At 40.4% G+C, this 19,605-nt stretch overlaps 2 protein-coding genes across 2 annotated transcripts; one reads left to right on the top strand and one right to left on the bottom strand.

Annotated features, from left to right (window-relative positions):
* The first annotated feature begins 2,205 nt into the window (after nt 1–2,205).
* Nucleotides 2,206–15,095, top strand: zcchc4 (zinc finger, CCHC domain containing 4). The gene is made up of 13 exons (XM_080051910.1): nt 2,206–2,382; nt 2,789–2,907; nt 3,152–3,234; nt 3,767–4,039; nt 6,171–6,251; nt 10,965–11,037; nt 11,518–11,668; nt 12,109–12,209; nt 12,646–12,767; nt 14,094–14,169; nt 14,272–14,323; nt 14,462–14,609; nt 14,813–15,095. Exons 1-13 carry the CDS (start codon nt 2,301–2,303, stop codon nt 14,988–14,990), a joined length of 1,539 nt encoding a protein of 512 aa, XP_079908036.1. The 5' UTR covers nt 2,206–2,300; the 3' UTR covers nt 14,991–15,095.
* Nucleotides 6,262–10,701, bottom strand: LOC307269081 (butyrophilin subfamily 3 member A3). The gene is made up of 7 exons (XM_080051911.1): nt 10,657–10,701; nt 10,122–10,352; nt 9,130–9,225; nt 8,802–9,026; nt 8,395–8,414; nt 8,178–8,308; nt 6,262–8,049 (listed from the first exon to the last, which is right to left on the bottom strand). The coding sequence occupies exons 2-7, from the start codon at nt 10,341–10,343 to the stop codon at nt 7,442–7,444; spliced, it is 1,302 nt and encodes a 433-aa protein (XP_079908037.1). The 5' UTR covers nt 10,344–10,352; nt 10,657–10,701; the 3' UTR covers nt 6,262–7,441.
* Nucleotides 15,096–19,605: the final 4,510 nt, after the last annotated feature.

Raw genomic sequence — 19,605 nt, 5'->3', positions numbered from 1 at the left:
AAAGTACTACTACTACTACTGTCCAGCTCAGGATAAGTTGGGTGCAGTTGGTTGGACAGCATAATCTAGAGCACTTAGGCTACATGAATCTATTTTTAAGTAGGCTAATTAAATCAGTAATATAATAAGATTTAACTGGCCTGTATTGGCATCATTCATTATCTTGTAAAGCATGTTAGGTTTGGTTTTTGTCTGAACATTAGGCTTCAAAATGTAGGCTAACAATAAGACAATCCTTTAAAATATTCACTATTTAGAAATATGGTAAATTAAGTTAAAAAAAATATGCATACAATTGTGGGGAAGAAAATAACCTAACCATCGATTTTTGTAATACATCATATTAAATATTGAATTAAATATCAAATGAAATTGAATAATCAACATCAAGAACCAAACAAACAATCAAATACAAAAAAACAACAACTAGAGTAGTAGCCTAGAGTAGTAGCCTACTCTAGTTCCACATTGTGTCAAATACTTGGTGTTAATTGGATCCACCATTGTGTTTAGGGATATGAGCATAATATAAAATACTAAACAAAAGGATACATATGATTGATATTATATTTTTTATTTTTTTATTTAACCTTTATTTATACAGGTAAATCCCATTGAGACCGAAGACTCTTTTTCAAGAGAGACCTGTTTTCCTTTCCCACGTTACCATTCACACACACATTCATACACCGATAGCAGGCTAACTATCGAGGCAAGGTGGGTGAAGTGTCTTGCCCAAGGACACAACAACCATGACACAGGTGGCAGGGCGGGGATCGAACCTCCGATCCTTTGATCATCAGCCAACCCGCTCTACCAACTGAGCCACAGTCGCCCAATATATCAAACTAATAGTGATACCAAAAGATTTTTACATTTTCATAATGACTGGGCAACTTAACTCAAAGCTGCTTGGTAAATTAGGCCCATAACAGTAGGACATTATGCAAAACTTGACTTTGACCATTCTGCACCTTGGAGGTAGGCCTATACATGTAAACAAATGAAAAATTAATCAAATTACCCAAACAGAGATACTAGTAAAACTAGAGATGGGGCCAATGTGCAGGAGCCTGGTCGGAAATCCAACCTTGATTAAATAACTTCCCTAATTCATAGTCTATACATTTGCAATATAGGCTCCACATATTAAGCTGTACACATAGGCCAACTGTGTCAATGTTTTCATTTACAGAGCTGCAAATGAGTGAATAACCGACAATATGTTTGAGAAATAGCCTATGTTTGGAAGCCAAAACATCTAGAAAAGATATTGGTTTTGCAAAGCAGCTTGTGTTTAAATGCAATTGTGTTCTGTAGCCTACACCCAATGTGTTATTGCACCCTTGCTTTTACTTTGAAGGAAAACGACCCTCTCTTCCTGTATGATATTGTTGATGCTGACATCGAGCGTCTCGGTGCTTGGCTCCAGCATCCAGCAGACTGCTCCTCAGCTGAGCATCCTCGGGCTGACAGCGCCACTGCGCTGCTGACGCGGTATGTGAGGGAATTGTAGTGTGAGAAAGAAAGGTCCTGTTATGTTATGCAGCTTACGGCTGTTTGGGGACTACAAGCATACAGTGTAAACAAATCTACACCGAAAAAAATCATTGAGGACAGATTGGCTATTAGCCTATGTGTCTATGCAGTGCGCAAAGGCTATTTATTTATTCCATCTGAATAGACGCACTGACGATGTTGAACGTATTTATTGGTTAGTGTCGTTGTGCTCTTTGTCTGTTGGAATTAAAAATGAATGCACTGTCACCTGTTTTCTTTTTATGATGCCGAAAATTTAGAAAGCATTTGCGAATAGCTGAGGATGAGGAAGATGACAGAATAATCTGCAAAATAGATCTACATCTTCTCTGAACCGTTTTAAGTAAAAAAAATAAAAAAAAACAGCACAAGCTAGGCCTTGGCTACATCACAGTGTTCCCCTTACAAGCAGTTTAATTCAATTGGATATGTTATCGTGATTTCTAAATAACTGCACCTCTGAATAAGATGGAGATCTAAGTTTTTTTTATATATTTTTTCTTTATTAAAAAAGATCAGCAAACATGTATTACACTTGTGAAAATAAAGCTCTTTGTATCAGAACAATCATTAACAAATTAATACATAACGGATTCCGGTTGGTTCGTGGTCAGTGACAAGTTTTTACTACGACAGCATTGTCATGACGTCAAACTTGCGCGACTGTAGTCAGCATGGCTTCTTCCACCCATCAGGCTTAGGTCTCGTGTTGAAAAGTTTAGAGTAAAGTTTATTAATTGTGCTAGTTTAAAGACGTGGATATGGCCGAGGGTAACGAGGACAGTTTTGCAATCGAGGTTATTGTCGCAGACAGCGAAAAGGCAGCGCCATGTTGCCCGCACGGTGAGTGGGAACCAACGCTTCAAGCTAACACCAAACTGCCTGAGGAAATCTGCTATGTTTTATTATAAATGCACACTTTTTGAATAAGGTGACCTTCGGTGAACTACAATATGAGACAGTACGAATAAATAATGTGTTTTAATGAATTCGGCGTATGATACAACACACAACAACTAGTATTAAAGTCCAATATTCATAGTCCGAGCCACCATGCAGTATCAAATTAAAAGGCCGTCGGAATAACACAGGTAGCTAATGTTGTTGCTAAATAAACCCAGCCTCTGTACTTGTACTTTGTATTTAGCATTATAAACGTTTTTTTTTTTGCTCAGCTTTTCAATGTGAGGTAAGCAGCGTGCGTCACAGTTAATATAATAACCGTAAGGTCACATCTGTTTTTGCCCAGGTCCAACCTTGCTGTTTGAGAAGACTTCCAAAGGAGGAGAGGCAGGCCGGAGGTTTTATGCCTGCTCCGCCTGCAGAGACAGGAAAGACTGCAACTTCTTCCAGTGGGAAGATGACAAGGTAGGCCGGCTGGAGTTATGATGTTGTCACTTAAAGCTAAAGTGCGTAACTTCTGTTGAAAACGCTGCCTCATACTGAGAAATACAGAGAGTTTTGTGGAGCCAACTTAGGTCCACTCCTTTGGCTTGAATTTAACCTACATTCATTTATATGAAAAAGTTACGCATTATAGCTTTTAAACACAGCCTCAGACACCTGATGCATCCAGTCACCTGTGTTTTATTTTATTTCCTTTGCCCTGAAGGTGTCGGAGGTCAGGCTGCTGGCCAGAGAGGCAGAGAACCGGTCCAAGAGACCTCAGTTCACCCACAAGGAGTACTGTAGCCGGTAAGGAATCGGCTGCAGCACATTTTCTTGACAGGATCTTTATTGGTCAAATACGGCCTCCATCATTAAGGTCTTCTGTCATCACTTTTAGAGCATTTTGAAACACAGGCACTGGTGCTGCTGACTGTCACAGACACACTCTGTCTCAAGGCATATTTTAGAAACATGCTCACATTGCACAGCAGATCTTTTTAATTAAAGATATACCGTTGCAATTTTTGATTACCCAATGATGCGGTGTTATCTCATTACTGCCTTACCCTAATTTTATTCTAACTATTTTATCAAACTCGATAAGACACCTTAAGCTGAAGGGATCAGTGTCGGATGTGGAAATTGCATTGCGCAATATTTATTTGTTTATTTGTAACGGCTACAACTATAGTTGATTGATTTACTGTAAACTGCCATTTATACAGGATCATTAAAATGGTTGAGCTGGTGATCCTTGCATTGAGTGAATCTAACCTGCGTAACAAAAAGTCGAGCACACAAAGTATCTAAAAAGTTCTGCCATTTTTTTGTCCGTCAGGTTGAAGAAGTTCTCGGCCCTGCGTGTGGACGAGAAGCGTTTCTGTCTGGACTGCCAGCTGCTGCTGCTGCCGACGGAATCCCTGGCCCACTACACCCACAAGACCGTGGGTCTGACGGCCAATCAGCTGCTTCGGCCCAGCGCCCTGCTGAAGCCTCTGGACAACAAGAAGAGCAACGCACAGTACCTGTTCACCGACCGCAGCACACACTTCCTGCTGGACACACTGGAGGCTCTGGGCTACAGGAGGGTGCTGTGTGTGGGGACGCCCAGGTAAAACTTATTAATTGGTTAACAGGGTTCGACATAACGTATAGCCCGATGGCCCGGGGCCAGTAAAATCATATGCAGGGCAAGTTGATTGGCCAGTCACTGTCCCGCCCGGGCCAGTGACTGGCCAATCACAGTTCAGTATCTTTTTGTAGACTACCTTTTTTGTAGACTATCATGGTTCATTGAAATGCGCGTTGAGAGTCGTAATGAAAGCAGTGTTTATTTAAGACTCAATATAATAAACCTAATATTAAATATATTTTTTAATGGACAACCGATGCGTGGGCGTTTTGACAGGTGGAGCAAGAAGCGGGTGCACTCTCGCTCCGTTGGCAGAGCTGCCTACCGTCCGCCTGCGAGTCGACAAATCAATCGACTTGCTTTGCCCCCTTTCTTTCTTCCCACAGCAGAGGTTGAGGTGCAGAAAGTGATAACTGCGCTTTTCCTTTATCTGCCACCGTAATGTTACAGTATTTGCATACAAGCCCCAATGGTAATACAAATGAGAGGCGTTATTTAAACGCTGTGAATGCGTCTCCGGTGATTGTGTCGGTTGTAGACAGAAACGAACGGAGGGACTCCGCTCACTGTACAGTTCCTATAGTCGCGCAGTTTGGCACTGTGTTTTCAGGCTCGAGACATTCAATCAAATCGCGGAAGTCTTTCCCATTGAAATCGCTAACGGGGAGAATATCCCCGGTTATTATTTTAGCCACAAACCACAGTTCATCTGCGCGGCGGCTCACTCGCTGGCGAGATCACACGGTGAAACGCTGCTGTGATCAGACGAACGCATTGTGTGTTTCTAAGGTGATTTAACGTCATAGTCTCAGACGAGCGTTTAACTTATGCTGCATATTTTGCACTGCATTGTTTTTTATCAATAGTTTGAAAAAATGGTCCCACACCGGACTCTTATGTGAAGCTGACACTTCATGGAGAAGTGACACTCCTGCAGCGCGCTCACGACCAGACGTGAACTCACATACACGGTGAAATATCCCATTAAAAAAACGGCATAACCCCCTGATTTTCGTATTTCTATTCTATTTTTAAAGTCAACTTGAGCGCAAGTGGAAAACCGGTCATTCGGTCGACACATTCACATCCCTAATGCATATAGAGAAAGTAAAAAACAGCCTACCACACCACAAAGAATGATCAGACCTTCATCTCTTATTTTTTTTTTATGTTTGAACATGACTTCTGCAGTTGAACTATTCATTAAACTGCCCAAATTCAAGAATAAAAACAATCAAAAATCATAAAATCAAACTACTGGACTTTAAAATACTGGCCGACTCTTTCAACATACTTTCAGTTGTAGGCTTCTAATTCAAAATGTTTGCCTGGTTTTATATTATGTGTATGAGCAATATCAACATTTCATATAATTAACTAAAATAAAAATAACCAAATCTAAAGGGAATATCTATACTGTTACAGTATAGATATTCCCTTTAGATCTGGTTATCTTTCTTTATTTTTCTAATACAGGTATTATAATTATTGACACTAAATTATGAAGAAAAAAAAAGTGTGTGCAGGGCCAGTGAAAATATACAAGGGGCCAGTAAAACTCAGATCCACTGGCCCGGCGGGCCAGTAGGAAAAAAAAGTTATGTTGAACCCTGGTTAATGTTTTTTTTAATCCTTCTTGTTAATTAGCTTTGTTTTATGGAGCCTATTGTAACATCTGACCCAAACTAGCCTTCTTGCTAAATATGGCATATTTACAGAAATGTTTATTAATATGCACTGTCCCTGGTCAAATAAAGATAAAGAAAGGAAATTAATGTCAGTTTGAGCAAATCCCCTCCTGTCTTCTCTCTTACCACCAGAACCATGTTCTAAGAATGAACGTTTTTATATCTACATAGGATAGGGGAACACTGCGATGTAGCACCGTCGTGTTTCTACAGTAGCATAGGACAGACAAACTCAAAGGCCTGATTGTATTTGGGGGGACCAAACAGAATGACCTCAGACTTAAATGTAATTTCATTTGAGGACATCCAGGATTTGACAGCACATGAGTGAAATGACAGACATTTGAAACACTGTAGGAAATGTATTTTTTTATTTGTTTTAGTTTTTTTAGTTAGTAATGGATTGTCACTGTCTGTTCCAGACTCCATGAGCTGATCAAGGTGCGAAACCTGGAGAAGACACATGAGCCCATGAAGAGTCTGCTGCTGGACATCGACTTGAGGTCAGTCCAACTCATTTGTTAGTGTGTAGTGTACCATGATGAATTTAACTGCACAGCCGCTCTGATTTACATAGATGTGGACTGTACTCAACATTAACCAGACTCACTGTCCATTACATATAAAAACGGACTATGGAATTAAGATTAGAAAAAAAACCTACTATGGGATTTGGATTTTTACATGGATTTAAAAAAATTGACTGGAATGCATCTGTTTGAAATCCGATGAGTAGATTTCAGCCATATTGGACCCCATACTGATATTTCCATATCAGTCTCATCTAGGGTTGCAAAATTCCGGGAATTTTCAAAGTTGGAAACTTTCCATGGGAATTAACGGGAATTTATGGGAATTAACGGGAATTTTGGGAATTAACGGGAATAAACGGGAATTTACTCAATTTAAAGCAACCCAAATGCACTAAATCCTTCTAACTATGTTATTTCAGTCCTGGCAAACGTTCTAGACTGTAAAAAGCAGTTTTTTCAACTAAGTTTTTATATATTTATGAACATTTAATTTCAAATCAGATTTTTTTTAAAGTTTATTGAGACACCCAACTTGATTTCATATATTGATTTTTACTAGACCAGGTTTACAGAGGCTTAAACAGTGATTATAAATATAGTTGGGGAAAATATATTTGAGCAAAATCTTGACTAAAATAACCAGATTTTATGCAAGTAACCTTGGCAAGTTGCACATAGCACACATCCTACTGCAGGGGTACTGAGGCCATGCCCTCTACATGCACTGTGCATTCCTCCATCACATGGGGGGCATTTGACTTTATTTATTGAATAGGTTGGGTCAGACAGATGAGTAATATTTAACTCAACATTCATCTTTTTGTTGTTCAGTGAAATTATTGATTGTTCATAAAATAATCAAAACATGATAAAGTTCTTACAAATAAATCTGTTCAAATGTAATGATTTTTAATTGTATTATTTTGCATGGATGTCTGCCTATGACCAAACATAGTGTTTAGATGTTTAGATTTATGTTTGCATATGAAAAAAAAATAATTTAAATTACCGACATTTAGTTAATTCCTATAATTTCCAATTTTGAATATTCCCAAAATTCCCGAGCGAAGGTTCCCGTGGAAAGTTTCCGGAAAGTTTCCGGTAATTTACCGGAAACTTTCCACCCCTTTGCAACCCTAGTCTCATCCCTAGCTACAGTATCATTGGCTGTTGAGGTTGCAGAGCTCCAGGTGGCTTCCCCACACTGCGTTCCCCGCCGGTCTCAGAAAGCGTACGGCGGGGTACAGCGGCTCCGTGAACTGGTGATGAGCCCGGTCAAACACTGTCGTCACAGCAGCTGAGAACTTCTGCAAAACCCCCATAGTGTCCGCGTCGTAGAACACTAACTGGCCCTTGTTGTAATCCACCCACACGCCCACTTTACCGGGCAGCGTCGGCATGGCGCCCTGGCACGCTACGTGGCGGTCGTTATGCCACGCGGAAAGCTGGTCAGCGCGGTTAAGCTCCACGCACCAGGAGTTCCTGTTCCTGCCCAATTTGGAGGCTTTGTCCCGCCCCTTCCTGTCCAGGTTGGAGTAGGCCACGCCCACAGACCATGCCGGGCAGCAGCGGACGTCCACCTCCCAGTAGCTCCGTGGGGCCGGCACAGGGGAGAGGCCCAGAGCGCAGCACACCTTGTCAAACTGCAGGGGATGTTCCACAGCACACGCCGCAACGGGGGTGACTGAAAAGGACAAACCCCGCCCCTCTGAGTCCACGCTGATCTGGCTGTGGCAGCTTTGCCTGTCAATCACCACGGAGAAGGAATCTGGAATGAGAATTTGTGGGGATATATTTAGTTTCTTGATTTTGATTTATGTCCCTTTCTTTTGTATGGTTTATATTGTAGCATAGTGCTGTATGTCTCCTCTACCAGTGTCTACTAGTGGGCCGTACCTAACAGAAGAGTCTTCCTCTGCAGCTGAGCGCTCAGCTGTTTGGAGATGGAGGATAATGTCTTCAGGAGCTTTTTGAATCTCTCTTCATTCAGTCTGATTTCCTTCTCTGAAGCGTCTGGCTTCTTAGGACTGTGGGAACCATCAAAGATCACAATGAGACGGACAGGTCTGATGTAGAATGGTACACTTTATATGTAATAGTGCAGTGTTTTTACCTCACATTCTCCCACTGGCCCTTGAGATGAGACAAACACAGATTAAACCACCAGGACGGCACAATCGGTGACTATATGTTTTTAAAACCGTGTTAAAGGTGGAGTCAGCAATTGTGTAGAATGCTTGTTGTCAAAATCCCTTTTTGTCAGAATCAGTGAATATCTCCTCGCGATCTGTTACCTGTCCGAAATGTGGGCAGTAAAAAAATGAAATCCAGTGTTAATACACAACCCATAGTTATGTAACCGGGCATGTTGCTACCCGTTTACAGAGCCTATGCTGTGTAACACCAGATTTATTTTCAGCGTACAGACAATGCAGCGGATCGTGAGGAAATATTCACTGATTTTGACAAAAAAAAAGAAAAAGCTCCACCATTGCTAAAGATAAATGTCTTGAATCAGACCTTGGCGTCCTCCTCCCTGCTCAGCGCTCTCTGCACTCTGCTGAGGTTCTTGTCCACCTGGTCCCGGTGCTGGGTCCAGTCCTTCAGCACCTGGTCCAGTTTGGCCTTGGTCTGCCTCAGGTCCAGCTCCAGACAGTCCAGTACGCTCTGCTCGTCCCTCTGTAGCACGCACACCATGCTCTCAAAGCGCTCCCGCACCTGCTGCTTCATTGTCTCCGTGTTCCTCTAGTGTGTGTGTGTGTGGGGGGGGGGGGCATTGAGAGTGTAAAGGCCACAGGTTGATGTTGAATCAGTAAAAGTGTTTTTTATAAGTGGAATGAGAACTTACAGAGAGGTCCGCCTTGCGTTTCTTCAGAGACTGGATGCGAGCTTCAGTCTTGGATCTCTCGGCCTGCAGCTCCTCCACACGCCTGGTCAGCTGCTCCTGCACACAACACAGTCACAGCCCGGCTGAACAACATGGACGAGACAATACTTATTGTACCGATACAGTGCCCAAGTTCAACTGTCTACTTGTGGTCCATCCACCTGTCCAAAGCCAAATATATTCAATTTACAATCATGTTAGACTAAGAAAAGAATCATATGTTCATAGTTGACAACTGGAACCAGAAATGTTCGGTACTTTTGACCCACAAGAAATGCACAAGACAAACGACAAAAAACAGTTGATTTCAATGAGTCTTGACATGCAGGTTCTTAGCCAGTAGGTGTAGGGCTGCTTATTTGCTTCAGTGATTATTTGCTTCAGTGATTATTTCTGAACATAATTTCCATTCAATTCCATCATTTGCACTAGGGGTGGGAACATTTTTTTCCGATTAATCGCGATTCTCCCTCGAACGATTCCGAATCGATTCATAAAAGTTAATAATCGATTTATATATAATTTTTTATTTTTTATTTTTTTTTACTAGTATTTAATATTAGTATTTCCTGCACCACTGCGCATGCACACCACACAAGTGCGATTTGTTAAAAGTGGCGACAAAAGGGCAGAGAGCAGCAAACCCATATGACCTGCACTGGCTTTGTGTCTGTTTACGTTTTTGTATGAGAGCTGAATTCCAAGCCATACTTTTTGCACAATGTGTTGAAATGACATAGAAAATAATAGAATAGAAATCCTATAGAAACATGATTCACAAGAGTAGAATCGAATCAAATCGTGAGGTGCCAAGAGATTCCCACCCCTAATTTGCACAATGTGCACGGTGCTAAGAAGGACTTTGTGAACCTATCCTTTATACCACCTGGATGCCCTGCTCCTATCAGTGGTTATTGTTCTCCAGAAACCTAAGTGTTGTAGTTGCTGTTTACCTGCGAGGGCTGCGCGGCGTTGGCTAGCTTCCTCAGTAGCTTGGGCGAGCGCGGGAACGGCTGCACCACCGCGTCACGGTTGGAGTCCAGTGGAGTGAAGCTGATTATATCCTGCAGTGCATTGTGGGTCCCTGCAGAGGACGCCGCAAGCCCTGCACTCTGTGCAGACTGAGCCAGTGCCGACTGGCCATTATCAACAGATAATGCCTTCTTTTCTGCCATTTCTGAGGACTGAATAAAACAACAAACACTTATTAAACATGCAACTGAAAGATTTGCATGCTTTAGCTGTACAGGAACCAGTTCTGCAGGTTTTTGGAAAGTCTGTGAAAACATTGTCTGTTCAGAAACCATGCCAAACGCTTGGCAAACAAAAAAAACCTTTGTAGGTCAAGTTTTGCTTATAAACAGCTGCACAATACTTTAATCTTTTATTCCGACAGTTCCATGTTGTCTATGGTTCAGCTTTTACAATACTTAACAACAAATTGTATTATTTTAGCATGTTAAATCATGTTTTTTTAGGGTTACTTACCCAATTTCTCTTTGCGCCCTGTGTGTGTGTGTGTCTCCTCCGTTGTTTCTGTAAAGAATGTGCAGTGTAGAAGAGTGGAAAGGGTGTGTACCTTTTTTGATACAAGCTTCAGCCTGCAGCGCATACACCTGGTTCACCTTTCGGTTTCCAAACCACGTGTGTACATACGGTAGATAAGTTCAGACTTGCAGCCTGCTGATACTAGACAAAGGGAAACACACTAAAGATAATTAGTTACATTTGTAAGTTGTCCAAATCTATTATTGTTTTCTAATAACACATCCTCTGATTAATGACTTGTGTTTCAGGTACGCTCAGTTCTACAGCCGGGAGGAGTTCTGTCACTACAACATGTTCAACCATCACTTCTTTGACGGAGAGGTCAGACTTCAAAACTGAATTTTCTTATTTTTTAAGTTAATATTTTTAAGATTATGTTTGGATTTTTCCTAAGTGAAATAATTTATGTCAATTGTGTTCATTTGGAATATATGGAATTATATTTTGAAATGCATTTGTGTGCACCAGTAACACTTAACAATAAGGGTACATAAATTAACAGTTAGTTAATGCTAAGTTAATACATAGTTATTACCTATTAAGCATTAAGTAAGTGTTAATGCTTAGTTAACTAATGCTTAATTGAACATCAACTAAGCTTAACATTTAGTAAATGCTTTGTTTATGTGTATTAAGCATTCACTAGGCATTTATTAACAGTTAGGTAATGCTTAGTGAATGCTTATTAAACCTTAATTAAACAGTAAATGGCCGTACTCTTCTTATAAAGTGTTACCTGTGCACCTTTTTAATGACCTTATTTTGAAGTGTGAGGGTAAACTTGTATTGTCTGTGTGTCAGGCTTCCAGTGCGGTACTTCAGTCGTTCCTCACAGAGAGTGAAGGGGAGAAGGTTGTGATGGTGGCTGACCCTCCGTTCGGTGGTCTGGTCAAGCCTCTGGCCAAGAGCTTCTCTCTCATCTCACAGACCTGGAAGAAGCTGCAGAGCTCTGGTTGGTGTAACTGTGTCCTTCTGTCATTTTCCACAGCAAATCATTAGCAACTTTTCCTTGGGTGTAATTTAGTAATGCTCTTTTAGGACTTTATTTTTATGGGGTTATAGTTTCTTTATTAAAAACAGTAAAACAACAGAGGACATTAAAGTATGCACAATGGCAAATGAAATGTACAATAAGAGAGACGAGTAAGTTACAATGATTTAAATGACAATTTATATGTTTTTTGGGGGAATGAATAACATTTTAATGTCTAAAAAAAAAAGATTTGTACCTGAAAGGGAGAAGCAGAACATGCTGTAAATCCCACATTGAAGCATTATATGTAGTTTGATATTACGATAATGTAAAACAATTATTTTTATATAAAAAGCCAGATGGTCCAGTGTGTGTGAAGCTCATATCCCTGTGTTCTGTGTGTTTGTGTGTGTGTACAGAGAGCAGTCAAGCTGACCTGTCCATGATGTGGATCTTTCCCTATTTCTTTGAGCCTCGTATCCTGGAGTGTTTCCCCTCATTCACCATGCTGGACTACCAGGTACACCGCCAGGGCATCACTTCTAGATATTGATTAATGCACACATGATATTGTTAGTATCCGCCTTAGAGATTGACTGTCAGGGATCATGCAGTACTATACATGTGTGGGATCAAATTGTATTGTTATTGTAATTCAAGATGGACAGCGTTTGGTAGAAAAAGACAAGCTTAATCATTCTTCTTTTACATCCAAAACACATGGAAACCTAGCTTGGTTCTCATTTGTTTGGTAATATGTGTCCGGTGTCAAAACTATGACCGCTTAACTTACATTTGCAGAACCTAGATTAATATTTCATCATTAGGTCTCCCAACAAAATCGCGGACACTCATAGATCAAGGCAGAGACATGTAGTGATCGACACTATCCCTAGGCTACACCTTTCCCCCCGTGGACTACAAAACAAGTCAATGATTGTTTTGTTTCCCTCCAGGTGGACTACGATAACCATCCTCTGTACAAACACGGGAAGACGGGCAGGAAGCAGTCTCCTGTCAGACTCTTCACTAACATTTCAGCCAGTCAAGTGGTTCTGCCCAAAGAGGAGGGCTACAGGTAACGGCACTCTCACTCTTACAGCTATTAGGGATGTCCATGGTTAACTGGTTAACCGTTAACCGTTAAGAAGTTCTTTAACCGGTTAATACTAAAGGTTAAACGGTTAAAAAAATTAAATCATCTTAATTTCTCTGAAATCCGGACTCTTATTTTGATATCGCTAAACCGGATGTAAGAATGCCAACTGTCGGTAGAATGAAATGAGTAGTGTAGGCTACGCTCAACTTTATAATAAGTCCATGATACGCTCCCAGTCACGACTTGTGGTCACATTACAACACTCCCGTGTCATATGTTTGTATAATTTAATTAACAGCGTGGGCTCCCGCTAGCTTAACATAGCACTAGCATTAGCCTTCTTGAGGTGGATGCTGTCCTGCATCTATCACCGTCTCAGTGAGTGTGAGGGAGTGACAGACAGACAGCCAGTGAGTGCCCGCCCCCTGCACAGACACAGGTCTGCCATGATTGTGTGCCAGGATCAACAGCGAAAATCCGTCATAAACAAAAGCGTTAAGGATCATTATGCTGTACTGATAACGTCAGAGCTTATCAATACTACGGCCTTTCAAAATGTTGCCCCGTGCTCAGCACCGGGTTTCGGTGGGCTACCCATCCCCTAAACCTGTGTGTGTGTGTGTGTAAATGTCCCTTTTCAGTCACTTATTGCACTTTCTGCTCCTACATTCGCATACTAGACCTCTTCTCACAACAGACAAAGGTGCCGTGTGAATGTCAAAATGTAGGCATTTAAATTGGCTACTGGTGCCTGAATTGTTTTTAAATTAATATGCCGGTCCTTGGAACAAAAAAAGGTTGGTAGCACTGCTATAATGCTTCATGTATTTCACTATAAATAGGCTACATTAAATCTTAACGGTTAACCGGTTAATAACCGTTAATTCTGGTGGTTAACCGGTTAAAGAAAAAATTCTAAATGGCCATCCCTAACAGTTATCAGTGGAGGAAAGACAAAGATCTGTTTGAGCTAACATCGCTATAGTGTCAGCATTAGATAGTCTGCAGGTGTGTTGTTGTAAATAGACATTTTCATTTCCATGCACTGATTTTCCAAAACCGAAAATATTGCAACAGCTTATCAAAGGTCCAATACTGCATTTTTTTAATCTAGTAGTATTTCATTAGTTTTGCTAATTATCTCACCATTGACTACATTCAGATAGCCTAAATCTCCAGTTTGATTGCGTCATGAAAAATGTTAATTTTTCAGTGAAAAAATATTATTTTTTATTTAATTTTCTTTGTTCACTTTCACAGTTAATAAGAACTAAACAGTAATTTATAATTTCTTTCTTCCATCAGGTTTTGCGCTGTGTGTCAGAGGTCCGTCTGGTCCCTCAACAGGCACTGTGCTAAATGCAACGTCTGTCCTTCCAAGGTATAAACACACAACTACATATAGTAGTAATATATATTCACCCAACTCTTAACAAAGGCTGTTAGGTTTTACGACTTGTATTTCCTCTCCCTTTGTTTCCAGGACGGCCGAGAATGGAAGCACTGCTCTGCGTGTGAGAAATGCGTGAAACCATGTACGTAAATGCAAACACAATCATACCAGAGACCAGAGTAGTTAGATGTACACTGATACACTTACCATACAAAGTCTTCACATCATTACTTTATATGTTTTGTCATGTATAAATGTGTGTCTGTATTGAACCTTCCAGCCTGGAGACATTGCGAGGTGTGTGGCCGCTGTGCCCTGCCAGACCACCCATGTGGGGACGGTGAAGGGAAGGAGGGCTGCTTCAACTGTGGCAGCCTGAAGCACAAACGCAAAGCCTGCCCCGTCAAAGACACACACAGAGTCAGCGGGTGAGTCCAAAGAACGCTGCCATGTGCTAATTACAGTCCGGTCTATTAATATTTGGACGTTGACACAATTTTCATAATTTTGACTCTGTACACCACCACGATAGATGGTTACAATGTATCCAATGTAGATTTCATTTTTTGGTATATCTTAACTAGTTCTTTTGCACCTGTTTGTGTGTCTATTTATTTCTTTCTTTTTTTAGAAATCGGCCTAACAACAAAAAGAAGGGAGGCAAAAATGTTTCCTTTAAGCCAAAGGCCAAGAAAGCTGCCAAGAAAGCCGCCAAAAATGTCTCCCAGCGTCCCGCCTCAAAGGCTAAAGGGAAGAGGAAGTCTGGAGCAGCCCGCAGAGCAAAGAAGATGGCTGCTATGTCCGTGTGAAACCAGTCTTCGTACAGTTTTTTTTATTGTCAGCTGTGAAATCACAAGTGAGGAGTTTATTAACGTAGTGTTAGTATCTGTTGAAGTACATTAAAAATGAATATATAAACAGAATTGGCTTAATCGTTTTCATTAAAATGCATACACAAATAAACTCATGTATAGAAACCACTTAAAACAGTGTGGGTTACGACCACCTCATGTTCCCATGCACATTATAGCAACAAGCCTAGGCTCTGTAAACTGGTATGTAAACAAAGAGGGCCACTGTAGTTAGCAACATACTTGTTTACAGAGCCTAGGCTGTGCATTAACACTGGATTATTTTTCAGCTCAAACACAGTACAGACAGGTATCGGATCCGGAAGAGATATTGACCAATTTGGACAAAAAGTGATTTTTTTAACAAGCGTTCTCCAGAATCGCTGACTGCACCTTTAAGAAATAGAATAAGTTCTATGATTACTCAGCTACAGTTGGAAAGGTCACTTTGCACTGACCTAATAACCACTAATAATGCTTATTAGCTATGTTCTGTTTTATTCAACTTCATATGATATACTCCAGATGGCATTCAACATGTCTGCACCATTCTTCAATTTGACATATTGAAACCTGACCTGACCATAAGACATGAGTACAAAAACAGCTTTCAGTGTTGCCTCATGATTGAATACAATTGTGAATGTATCTTTAGCCACATGATGGCAGTATTGTCCAGGTCTAGTCTGCTGTCTCTTATCTCCGGTATAGCTTGTATAGAGCCAGATAGCACTGGTTGCCATGTGTGCATAGTACAAGTTGTGTTGATAATTCAGCAAGTGGATTTTGTATTAAATCCCTCATTCACGCATTGTAGGCACGCACTGTATGATAGTTTCCAGTGGTGTCTTAAAACAAGGGACAGTACATCCTGCCAGGATCGTGTAGCGTATATGTTTAGGGACGGGTGACGCTGGTGAAAAGGACCAATGAATCGTGACACACACATCCGCTTGGAAGACACATGAACACTTCCAAATCTTAACCGTGGATATACACAAAGACTCATTTTACACTTTTATTTTGACGAGCTCTTGCTAGTTCTATCATTTCTATAAGTTCATATTGCAGTCACAGAGAGCTTCACTTCAAAAGCATTGAACATAGATGGAGACAACACAGTTAAAACATAAACCATAAGCTAAAAGACTTAAAATATAAAAAAGCCTAACATGTACAATGATGACATAAAACACAGTAAAACAGGCAAAAATAATCATAATTCATAGTTAAAACTTTGGAGGAAATCCCTCTCTCAACATTAGTTTCGCAATACATTTAGGTTGCTCCGAAATTGTGGCCAGGGCTGCCCCTAGTCTTATCGAGGCCATGTGTCATCACCCAAATAAGTAATGGGCCCCTAAACATTTTTTTTTTGTACAGCTTTAAAGGTGCACTATGCAGTTTCAGGAAATGTGTTTATATGTTATATATGTTTACATTTGCAGAGCCTGCAGTTAGTCATAAATCAAAACAAAATTATTTTTAGGCACCAGGGGCCTATTGCATAAACATGGAATTAAGATATCCAGGATGATTGATAAAGCCAGCCTTGACAAAGTCTAGCCTGGGCACTTTGGATTAGTCAGTTGCATAAACGCCAATCCAGGATGTAAAGGGGCTGCTTTGTCAAGCCAGGTGTAAGTCATTCTGTTAAATGCCATCCCACAGCTTTCAGAAGTAGACCCAGAGATCGAACACAGATTTACTGATGTAAAAATGGAAAAGACGGCCCATTTTCCCACAATGCTTTGCTAGTTTAAACCGTAAATCAGGGGGCTGTTCATTTCGTACAGCAGATGTATTCTCTGCCAACTAATCTTGATGTCCCTGCATTGTTTTATGATAAAATAGTTGACAGTGAGCAGGTGCATTTAAAAAATAGAATATCATGGAAAGTCCATTCAAAAAGTGAAATATGTATGGCCTTTTTTTTTGGATGATTGATTGATCATGGAATAAAAAATCCAGTATCTCAAAATATTAGAATATTGCATACAACCAATCAGAAAAAGGATTTATAAAACAGAAATGTCGACCTTCTGAAAAGTATGTTTATTCTAGATTAATTTCACTTCATGTGTAATGAATCTAGAATATATTTAATTTTCACTTTTTGAATTAAATTACAGAAAAAAGGAAATTTTCATTGATATTTAATTTTGTTTTAGACGCACCTCGATATAGTTATAAGTACAAAGTGAATTTATTTGACCTACATTTGCAACTTCATCTGCCATCGATAATCAGTTGTATAAATATAGCCTGCAATATGAACAGACTATCACATAAATTACAGGTCCTTCTCATATAATTAGCATATTGTGATAAAGTTGATTATTTTCCATAATGTAATGATAATAATTGAACTTTCATATATTTTAGATTCATTGCACACCAACTGAAATATTTCAGGTCTTTTGTTGTTTTAATACTGATGATTTTGGCATACAGCTCATGAAAACCCCAAATTCCTATCTCAAAAAATTAGCATATCATGAAAAGGTACTCTAAACGAGCTCTTAACCTAATCATCTGAATCAACTAATTAACTCTAAACACCTGCAAAAGATTCCTGAGGCTTTTAAAAACTCCCAGCCTGGTTCATTACTCAAAACCGCAATCATGGGTAAGACTGCCGACCTGACTGCTGTCCAGAAGGCCATCATTGACACCCTCAAGCAAGAGGGTAAGACACAGAAAGAAATTTCTGAGCGAATAGGCTGTTCCCAGAGTGCTGTATCAAGGCACCTCAGTGGGAAGTCTGTGGGAAGGAAAAAGTGTGGCAGAAAACGCTGCACAACCAGAAGAGGTGACCGGACCCCGAGGAGGATTGTGGAGAAGGGCCGATTCCAGACCTTGGGGGACCTGCGGAAGCAGTGGACTGAGTCTGGAGTAGAAACATCCAGAGCCACCGTGCACAGGCGTGTGCAGGAAATGGGCTACAGGTGCCGCATTCCCCAGGTCAAGCCACTTTTGAACCAGAAACAGCAGCAGAAGCGCCTGACCTGGGCTACAGAGAAGCAGCACTGGACTGTTGGACTGCAAATTTTGCATGTCATTCGGAAATCAAGGTGCCAGAGTCTGGAGGAAGACTGGGGAGAAGGAAATGCCAAAATGCCTGAAGTCCAGTGTCAAGTACCCACAGTCAGTGATGGTCTGGGGTGCCATGTCAGCTGCTGGTGTTGGTCCACTGTGTTTTATCAAAGGCAGGGTCAATGCAGCTAGCTATCAGGAGATTTTGGAGCACTTCATGCTTCCATCTGCTGAAAAGCTTTATGGAGATGAAGATTTCATTTTTCAACAAGACCTGGCACCTGCTCACAGTGCCAAAACCACTGGTAAATGGTTTACTGACCATGGTATTACTGTGCTCAATTGGCCTGCCAACTCTCCTGACCTGAACCCCATAGAGAATATGTGGGATATTGTGAAGAGGAAGTTGAGAGACACCAGACCCAACACTGTGGATGAGCTTAAGGCCGCTATCGAAGCATCCTGGGCCTCCATAACACCGCAGCAGTGCCACAGGCTGATTGCCTCCATGCCACGCCGCATTGAAGCAGTCATTTCTGCGAAAGGATTCCCGACCAAGTATTGAGTGCATAACTGAACATAGTTATTTGAAGGTTGACTTTTTTGTATTAAAAACACTTTTCTTTTATTGGTCGGATGAAATATGCACATTTTTTGAGATAGGGATTTTTGGTTTTTCTTTACTTTTTTGCCAAAATCATCAATATTAAAACAATAAAAGGCTTGAACTACTTCAGTTGTGTGTAATGAATCTAAAATATATGAAAGTCTAATGTTTATCAGTACATTACAGAAAATATTGAACTTTATCACAATATGCTAATTATATGAGAAGGACCTGTATTATAATTTATATCATTTCATCTTAATGTAATTATAATTAAGTTCATTATAAATGGTTCAGATTAAATAAATAAAAAGTAAGAACTATTTAACTAAATGACAATGCAGTTTATGTGGTACTTTAAAACAGGCTAATGAAAATAAAGCAGTACACAGAAGATCATGGAATAACTGTTAAACACCTTGATTTCAGGTCGGAGTGACAGCTGACTGAGCCAATCAGGCAACAGAATAAGTTTATCCTTTACGTTTAGCCTGGTCCGCTTTTATGCAACTGGATCATGGCTAACGCAAGCCAGGATAACAGAAATATCCTAGGTTAAACCCTTATCTTAGTTTTATGCAACAGGCCCCTGGAACGTAAGACTAGAATATGTTTCTACACAAAACTGTGGGCCATGCTCCTGTAAACAAGAGTGAAACAGTAACTTTAAAGGTAGCATTTTAACTTCAAACAGTGTTCCAGGGATCCAATTTTTCTGCAAGGAAAGTTTGTATATTTAGTTATGAGAATATGTATTAGAAAATGTTTACTAGTCATCAAATTATGACAAAAACATAGGAAACCAAAGGCAGAAATTCAGCCAGCAAAAGGGGCAAATAGCTAGCAGAGCATTTAAAAGTAGCTGAGCACTAAATGCTAAGCGCTCAGCAGCCAGAGAGAGAGAGAGATCTGTATCTGTCAGCCTTCTCC

This window comes from Ammodytes marinus, assembly GCF_949987685.1.
Source record: "Ammodytes marinus genome assembly, chromosome: 23".
Classification (NCBI taxonomy): domain Eukaryota; kingdom Metazoa; phylum Chordata; class Actinopteri; order Uranoscopiformes; family Ammodytidae; genus Ammodytes; species Ammodytes marinus.
This window is presented reverse-complemented; position numbering and strand designations above follow the sequence as displayed.